Source organism: Cynocephalus volans, chromosome 12 (assembly GCF_027409185.1).
Source record: "Cynocephalus volans isolate mCynVol1 chromosome 12, mCynVol1.pri, whole genome shotgun sequence".
In the NCBI taxonomy this organism is placed as follows: domain Eukaryota; kingdom Metazoa; phylum Chordata; class Mammalia; order Dermoptera; family Cynocephalidae; genus Cynocephalus; species Cynocephalus volans.
The window spans coordinates 104,828,564-104,838,053 of NC_084471.1; the positions used below are offsets into that span (position 1 = coordinate 104,828,564).

Genomic DNA, 9,490 nt, shown 5'->3' on the forward strand with positions numbered 1-9,490 from the left:
AGGACTGAAATGATGTTGATGTATGTGTGTGTATATATATATATACATATGTATTTATAATTTGATGTGAATTAAATTTTATTTAAATTTATACAGAGAATACACTATATAAATGTGCAATAAAACTAAATTGAATTTAATATGAGATATGCATTAAATCAAAATATTTACAAAATTCTTTATCTTGATGCTTTATAATTTCAGGTGTATGTGTACAAATTCCATCTATTTTAAAACACATGGTTTCAAACACATAGAAATTGTATAATAAGACACAGTTTGAAACATTTAACTGACCCCAGAAGTAGATAGTTAGTAATAATATAAGAGGTACAGGTAATATTCTTAGCAATCCTAGACATTTATTCTCACCCCTTCTGTACTAAGAAACACTTTAAGAAGCTATTGCTTACATTACAGTTGTAATGACTTTTGCTTACAAATGTAATAACTTTTGCTTCCACAGGGTTCATCCCAAACATTACCGCTTGGACTATACTGTATGCAGTTTTCTGGATTTAAAGTTTGAGGTGATAAAAATCTGTAATGAATAAGAAAATGTTAACATATGCAAGAAGTTCAGGGATAATTTTTTTTTATTAAATGATAGAAATTTTAAAAGCCTTCAAATGAAATATTAACATATCGAGTCATTTTTTTTTTCTTTCCATCACCACAGTTTTCATGATTTTAGAGTGCAGTGCTGCAAAACACTCATTTACTCCTTCAATTATCAATAGCATTGAGGCCACCGTTTTTTTCGGTTTTTGCTGTTGTCATTAATGGTTGTGATGTATGATGTGCTTTACTTGTATTTTGCTTAAGGTGAATTGGCTGGTCTAGTCTAGGAAACAAACCAGAGCATCAACTTTCTCATTGTATGACGCTGCAAATCACATCCTTATGAATTAAAATGAGATTCAAAAATGACAAAAATACATACAGAAAATAAGCCCAGAATATTTGTAACCTGGAAGGATGCTGAGAATGTTAGACTCCACCAGAATAAAGAAGACAGTGGGTATACCATTTTCTCTGGACTGTCTCTGAGTATGTGAGCATCTGTAAACACACATATATATATCTCCATGTGCTTATACTAAGGCCAAAAAAAAAAAACTATATATCAAATGTTCTTTAATGGCCACAAGTACACTAACTTTCATGTCTCTTAGGCATAAACGTCTAGGTGGAGCTAAAATTATTATTCTGCTGTTCCTATACTGTTTTCTGTATTCTTGTGCCCCTGACAGGTTGTTTTAGCTACAGTGCTCCTAAATGTTACCTTCACTAGTCAGACCTGGGAATAAATTCACAAAGAGCAAAAAAAAAAAAACAAACAACAACAAAAAAAACCTTACAGATCCGGGCAGGGAGCTGAGCCATCTTCCCACAACCAAGCTTTGTATTCTTTACTATAAGAGAGTCCAATCCAATAAAAGTTTTGACTGGAGTTCATGAAAAACTGCTTGGAAACAGAAACAGTCACATTAACATAATTTGAATCTACTCTGGGAATAAGAAAGTGTTCAGAATAAGATTCAGCCTGTCCACCACACAAACTGAAATTATTTTTAACTTCTAATTTAGAAGGTATAATCGCATGCCTCAAATTTCTCATTTATCAGGCCTGTTTATTCATGGAGAGAAAAAATACCACAAAGTCCCACTTCTCCCAGGAATTAAACATTATTAAAGGAGTTAGAGTTTTCATGGAACACAGCCTTTGATCGATGATAAACTGTGAGCCCAAATTACGGTATCGACACAATAAACCCATGGGTATAACCTGCTCAGCCTATACAAAGCACAGGTTCTGCATGCAGCTGGAGAATTTGTTCATTTTTTTCTTAAGAACTCAATTACTTTTATGATCATACTCTTCATGCTGGTTTCATACCATATCCCAGAAAGATGACAAAAACTATTACAAAAGACATTATAAATTCCATTAAAAGAACTAAAAATTACAAAGTCACTTCGTTGGTTCTTTGAATATAATAGGTAAAAATAATAACTTATTATTTCTTCTTTGAATTCTCCCTAAAAAGTTTCTTGCACTTTATCTGGCATCTATCTTGATTTTTATCCGTAGTGTAAATCTTTGAGAAATGTTATATAGGTTTTACAATGATTGTTTCTAGGTACATAAAATTGACAGGTCATTAGCTCAAATATAACCACCCATTTACTATCTGATTAAAGACTTGAATCAAAGTATTCGGCTTACTTAGATCATATATTTTTCTAGGTCAAAGAAAATGCAGGAAACCAGAAATAAATACATGCCAGTTCATTTCTTTTTTGAAGCTGAAGTAGACTGGAATTCTGAGAAGCACAGAAATGCTTACTTTCTTCCCAAGTTTTTATTTCACTAGAAATGAAGTAACAGTTGCATTGGTACCCAATCCACTTTTCTTGGCAAGAACAACAGTCAGAACCTAAAAGAAAAAAATAAAACATGTCCAGAGGATATTAATATGAACAAATTAGACATGATTTTTTTTCTTCATGGAGATTATATCTTAGAGATAGATTCAGAATTATATAGTTTCCAATCATTTATTAATTATATTTAATAATAACTTATACAAGTATACAAAAGAGACTCAAAATGTTAAAACAGCATGTATCAGAGTACAGGATGGGGTGCAGTTAGAAGAACCTTTTTTGCAGAAGTGACACAAAGCTGAGCACTATAGTGTAAATAAGAGTTAACCAGATGAAGGAAAGATTTAAAGAAGGAAACCACTTTAGTGTATTTTCTGAATATGAAAATAATATGGTACATTGGGAGAATTCTGATATGTATTTGAATATTTTATTTTTCAAGAAGGAAGATAAATAAGCCAATTAGTTTGAAGTGCAGTCATATAGATTATTATGATAGTGTCTTCACTATTACCCTATGTAATAAAAGTTATGATGCAGTAGGGACTCAAGTCTTTGTCAAATGAATGGTGCTGAAGTTGTTGAGATGACAGATAAATGAAATGCTGTATGATCACAGAAGGTAGTGAGACAGCTTGAGAAGTATTTAGAAAAGAACACAGAAAAAAGACTGGACTTTGAGTTGGCTTTCCCTGGATAAGTAATGTGTAGAATTGCAGAAGTCTGCTCTGTATTCTGAATCATGAAAAAAGCAGAAAGAAGAAAAGGCGAAGAGGTATGAAAGTACAGGTTACAAGCAAACACAGGAAGGTAATTTAGATTAGTTATAATGTGTACTAGAGTTTTGTTGTTGTTGTCGTCATTGCTTAATCATGAGCCCTCAGGAAAAATATCATTCTTTATATCATAGAACAATTAAATGAGATTCCTACAATTAGCAGGAAAACTTGTATTACTAAGTGTAAGGGTCCATCTTGCTCCAGTGTGTGAAAAATAAGAAATTGTCTACTTAATCCTTTACCAATATTAAGGTTTTCCAAAGTATGGAACCTACCATTTTGGAGTTGTGTGATGGGTTCTGGGGAGGATGTTGACTGAAAACTTGCTTGAGTCAATACTACAAGAAATGATTAGAAATTTACTTACTAAGGAAAGTGTTTGTGAAATAATAAAACATTACACATCAGTAAAATGAACCTTTATCATTAAATGATTTCATCACAGTTTTGATCTTTATGTACACTTGTCCAGAAAAACTTACAATTTTTCAACAAAATTCCCAAGGTAGCCATCAACGAAAGGCATATTATTCCCAAGGTCCCAGAAATCAACTTCCACACAGTGGTCTGATAAGCTGTAGAGAAACAGGTATAGGATAGTGACTTCAAGAACAAGCATAGGAGCTGAAGTTCTTAAAAGAAGAAACCAGTGGGAGAGAATACAAATAAGTCTTTCATTTCATAATATAGTCATCTTGCCAATGAAACACTAGAAAATGAACACATTCCATTCAGAACTTCACCCAATATGCAACGTTTCAATGTGTTATACCTTATTCTTCAGTGGGATTATCCATACATTTTTTTCTCTACCAACTCTGTCTCAGTAAAGTGGATTTACCATTTAGTTTTTAAATTGGCAGAGAAACTTAGAGATCTGGAGTGAGAAGAAAGCAACAGGAACCAAGCTGTGCTGCGTGGGCTTTTACATAACAGACATTTACTTTTATTATCTTAATAAAAGCACAAGATAGATAGAATGATTACCATTAAGTAGATGAGAAAGGTTAGGATCCATAATGTTATTTTCTCAAAATATCAAAGCTAATAAGTATCCAGCTCAGAAATCAAATGAAAGTTTGTCCAGGTGGAGAGTCTTTCATTTAACATATTCTGTCATTGTCACAATACTACTACTTGGGAGTGTGCCCCCTCCTAATCTCAGTGCAGGTTCTGCTCCGACAGATGTCTAGCTGTTCGTAGGTTTGCAGCGGTATTATAGGGAAAAGAAGGCATAGGAGCATTCTGGACCTGGTGTGATAGGAGCTTCCACAACCACGTGTGGTTAATACCTCGGGGATCTGGTTTCATTTCACAGTACATTGAATTATGATACATAAAGGATCTTGTTTTATACAAGAACAGTACATTTGCTCATACTCAAAATTACTTGCTTGTAGACTTTTTCCCTAAAACATTTTTTTTTTTTTGCTGAGGTTCCATAACCATCTTTTTCATTTACTTAACAAGCAATTGCTAAGTGTTGATTTTAGTATACGTGCTTAGCCAAAGTTTGTTATACCAGCAATATCACTTATTCACAAGACAAATATATATTCATCAATAGTAAATGGTTATATCTGGAGGTTTACCAATAATTCCTGAATCTTAGCAGCTTGTATGCACTAGGAACTACATATAACACTAAAATATAAAGTAGTCAACTGGTTGTCTCCATTAAATTAACCAACTATTTAACAGATTTTATTTCAAGAATCAACTAATTTTTTATTTTAATTTATCAATTAATCTGCATATTAAGAGATTCTACATTAACATTAGCGCAATCTCAAAGTGTGATGTCATTAACAACAGTACAATGTGTCAAAGTGTTAATCTGTGTCAGTTTTGGATATGACAATGCAAATAGTAGATTTTTTAAAAAATAAGCATTCTGTCATTAATATTTGGCATTCTTTATTTATTTCTATGTTAGAATTACATTGCTCAAAATTTAACCAGGTAAGTTCATTCTTGTTCAGAATTTAAAGGTATCCCTGTCAGAAACCACTCTTTAAACCTTTTGGAAAAGCTTCATTAAATAAAGTCTAAATTACAGAATGAAGAATTAGGAAAATGAAATAAATGTAGAAAGGGATGATACACACACAGTCTAAAGATATCCACTGTTAATCACATCTTTTTTTTTTTAAAAAAAAGGACTGCCCTGAAATTATCCAATCCATGAGATACCATTTCTGGTTATTTTTTATTTTTTAATTTTATGACTGAGGCCGCACATACCTGCCATGAGAAATGATGTTCCAAGGTCAATGCAGAGAAGGAACAAAGTGTGCTTGTTCAGGAGAAAAGGTGTTAGATCGTGGAGGCTGAGGAATGCAATGTTGAGCATGAAAAAAATTTAAAATAAAAAGAGAAAGAAAAATTGTGTATTTAAATCATGTTCTTGAATCATCTATCGGTGAGACATGTATGTATAGGATGAATAAGAAGCAGCAAAATCACATGCTTCTAAAATGTTCCAGGAACCACAATACAGGAAATCCTCACTGTACTTTTGTAGTGCAAACGCCTTGACCAGCACAAAGGAAGGTGAGGGAGTTTTTTCAAAAACATTTGAACAACAAATTCATCTTAAAATGTTATTTGGAAAATAGAGAAAAAAATGAGCAAACCAAAGGTCAGTTTACTTAGTGTCATAAATTCCACACAGAATTTTCCTCCTCTAATAATAACAAACATTTATTATTTACCTTCTTCAAAACAGTTTAAAGCATTTGATATATGTTAGCTTATTTATTTCTGAAAATAACGTCAAAATGAAGATACATAAACATGTTCTTTTTTCAGATGAGAAGGTGAAGACCGAGTACAGCTAAGTAACCGGCCTGTGGCGATGTAAGGTTGAAACCCAACCAGGCTTTCTTCAGAACACACCTGCAATTGATTTCAAACCAAGCCCATGTCTCTGTGACTATATGTTTTGTAGATTTTTCTTTTCTTTAGCACCGAGTGGTTGGCATTTCTGTGTCTTATCCTGATCCATGGTTAGGTTAATGAAGCAGGGACCCATGCTTCTGATCCCTGCCTCATTAATCCATCCATGGCAGGCAAAGGTCAAAAAGGTAGAAACAGAGCAACTTCACATTACTCTTCTACGTACGCACACACACATACACACACACACACACACACAACACCTGTGTTCTAAAACTCCTCTGCTGCTCTAAACCAACACTACAGTGCCCCATTCACATCAGCCCTCTTTCAATACCTGACTCCATTTACTTAAAGTCCTTTCGACTTGACTTCAGCTGCTTTATAGTCCTTATTTTTACTAATATTTTAATTATTATAATTGGTCAGTGTGTTATCTCATTCACTCATGTCATATGCTGATACTTCAGTTCGCTTTTTTTTGTCCTCAGAAGTGTAACCTCATTGACGAGAATGTCAAATGTGGAGCAGAATGGCAGAATAAGGGTCTTGAGAGCAGGGACCTCAATCTGTGATTCAGTATATGGAAATACAATTCACCATTCATTCCCAAGCAAAGTCAGGCCCCCAAATATTTTTGATGTGTTTTGTATTATTTATTTTTAAGCATTGTAATGTTACTATAGATGAACCTTTTTTGTCAAAGATGAGTTTTCAACTGAAACCAAAAATAAAACAAAAAACAAAATACATAAAAACAGGACTGTGGTTTGATTTATCAGTTTCCTTGAAGTCAAAAGTTTTCCATCTTTTAAACTTGCATTTTATTCATAGAGCTGCTTTCACTGAACCACCAAAATTGCTAAAATATAAACCTTTACTGAAGAATATAAACATGAAAACTCCTCCATCCAGATTTTATGCAATTCTAGTTGAGAGTAGTGATTTATAAATGACCCTATACTTACTTCATCTTTTGTTTTTCAGTTTTTTGTGTAGGACAAAGCTGAGCTAGCAGAATGCTGCCTAATTTTGATTGTTTTTTTGGCCCCACATAAAACTGCTTTTGTTAAATAGGAGTTTCAACTTTTGCTTTCAGCTTTTGTTTCGAAATGATACAAATCTGTGACAGAATGTGCAGTAGGGATTGTTACTACACTTCCAAAACTAACAGGACCTCCTTTACTTGGAAGTTATCCTAAATTTTCAGAACATGCTTGTTCAGAACCATTTCAGACAATGAGTTACATCAATCATTGTCTTTCACTTTTTTCATCTTAGTTCACTGACTCAGAAGTAAAAATCCAGGAATGGCATGTTCATTTCAAGAACTCTAGGCTCAAATCACAAATAACTGAACACACACACACACACACACACACACACACACACACACACACACACACACACACACACACACACACACACACACACACACACACACACACACACACACACACACACACACACACACACACACACACACATTTTTAACCCTTCCTTTAATTCTCTCTGAACTGCCAATCCTGGTAGATCCTTTCATTCCTTTGTGTACAGGGGTATTTGAATTGTTTTCACACCACGGTATCCCTCCCATGCATCTCCTTGTGGCTATCCCTTGGGATATTTGGTAAACTCTGGGCAATTGGTATCCGCACCTCTGTATCTATAGGCTTTTTTTTTTTTTCCTTCTCCTAGAACTTCTGACAGCCTTGCGTCTCTCACTCATGGCAGTCCAGTAGTGCTGAGCAATTATCACCTGGATGGGCCTCAACAACTGGATCCTCAGGATTTGGTATAGCCCAGCAATCATGACCCTAAGGTAAGGCAATTCTGAACATTGTGTTTTGCTCCATTTTCCAGAATCACTCAACTGTGTTTAGCTCCTAGGCTCTTCCTCTAGTAACTAGATTAGGAAAACAGCCTTTATTTTCTTCCACCTTCCCTTTCTTGTATCAACACTCTTTTTCCTAGCTTTATTCCACATACATCCAAAATAAACTTTGTACTCAAAGCCTTTCTCAAGGTCTGCTATAGAGAGAACCCAGACTGAAATTCTCCTGAAATGTACATCTTCACTTTTGTAAGTTCGTTTTTGAAAGTTAGGTATCCTTCCAAAAGATGCGTCTCTCTTTGCAGGACCCTCCCTTCCCTAGTGTCCACTGCAAACAACCACATTCTTTCTCCCCTGCAATTTACTAGTGCCCTGGTTCACAGCAAGGGATGACTTCAGGAACTAAAACATCATTCAAACCTGAACAAAGAGCTGGGGAAAAGAAACTAATGGTCACTTACAATATGAACAGTGAAGACTTCTCCCTAGCTAGAAATTTATGACTAAAATGTTACAGAACATAATAACAGTATACATTCCAATAACCTCAAAGAGAAATTTATTTTAATTTCACTGCTTTGGGAAAATGCGTGCATTCTTTGAATGGAAAGAAAATTGCTAGACTGCAAATTACTACAAATAACAGACTGCAAATTATTCTCCTTTTAAGAAGGAGGAGAGAGGGCTTCCTGAAAAAGAAAACAAACAAACAAAAAAAAACGAAGGATCCTACCTGGTAAAGTCTCTTCGAAAAAATGTAAAAATGCAAAAATGATAGTCTGGATCAGAATGTTTCCTAAATCAAAAAAAAAAATACCTAAGTAGCTGTATTGCAAGCCCTGGACTCCTGACAGCTTTGTCTGTATCTCACAATTATTATCACTGAAATTATTAGTAAAACTGGGTGAAATCTCTGACGATACATGTGAGTCTCACTTGACAGTCCAATCCATCGTGTTACTCTTTTGAGAAACTGATGAGTTTTGCCCACATGGATAATGGGAAATATGCAGACAATTATATGTGTAGAATCGAACACCCCCTGCCACTCACCTTCTCTTGAAGCAGAAGTTGCCGTGGCCGCTCTCCTGTCCCTGGGAACGTTTGCTGTGTTTGGAGGGCGTCATCTCTGTGTGTGGGCCCTCCCTTCCCCTCTAGATCTGCTGAAAGCTTTGCTGCTCTCAAACCAGTGAATCTCAGGACTTGATATATAAATATCCCAGCTTCTTTTGCTTCTGTAATATGTAGGGACTGCTTGGGGATCCATATTTGAAAATGAAATGTGTTGTTGGGCTCAGGACACATCACCCCATAGTGTGACTGTAGGAGACCCAAATATGCCAGCCCAAAATATTCCTCTTTGGCATATTTCAAACTGGTTATTTTGAGAAATTGCAGACACAGGCATAGCTCTGATAAGCTGCCCTTTTGTAAAGGAAATTTACATCTCTAAAGGAAATCTATGTTAGCAAAATTATCTATATTAGGAAGAAGGCTGCCCCTGAACAACTTTTACTACCCAAGAGAGAATCCTTACCTGAATAACAAGGCCATCTTTGTTCACCACATTCGCTTTCTCCCTTGACCC

General features: G+C 34.9%; 1 protein-coding gene across 1 annotated transcript; it reads right to left on the minus strand.

Moving 5' to 3' along the window:
* Positions 1-414: 414 nt before the first annotated feature.
* Positions 415-9,029, minus strand: KLRD1 (killer cell lectin like receptor D1). The gene is made up of 6 exons (XM_063115751.1): positions 8,956-9,029; positions 5,415-5,500; positions 3,653-3,745; positions 2,290-2,441; positions 1,362-1,465; positions 415-541 (listed from the first exon to the last, which is right to left on the minus strand). Exons 1-6 carry the CDS (start codon positions 9,027-9,029, stop codon positions 415-417), a joined length of 636 nt encoding a protein of 211 aa, XP_062971821.1.
* Between the last annotated feature and the right edge of the window lie 461 nt (positions 9,030-9,490).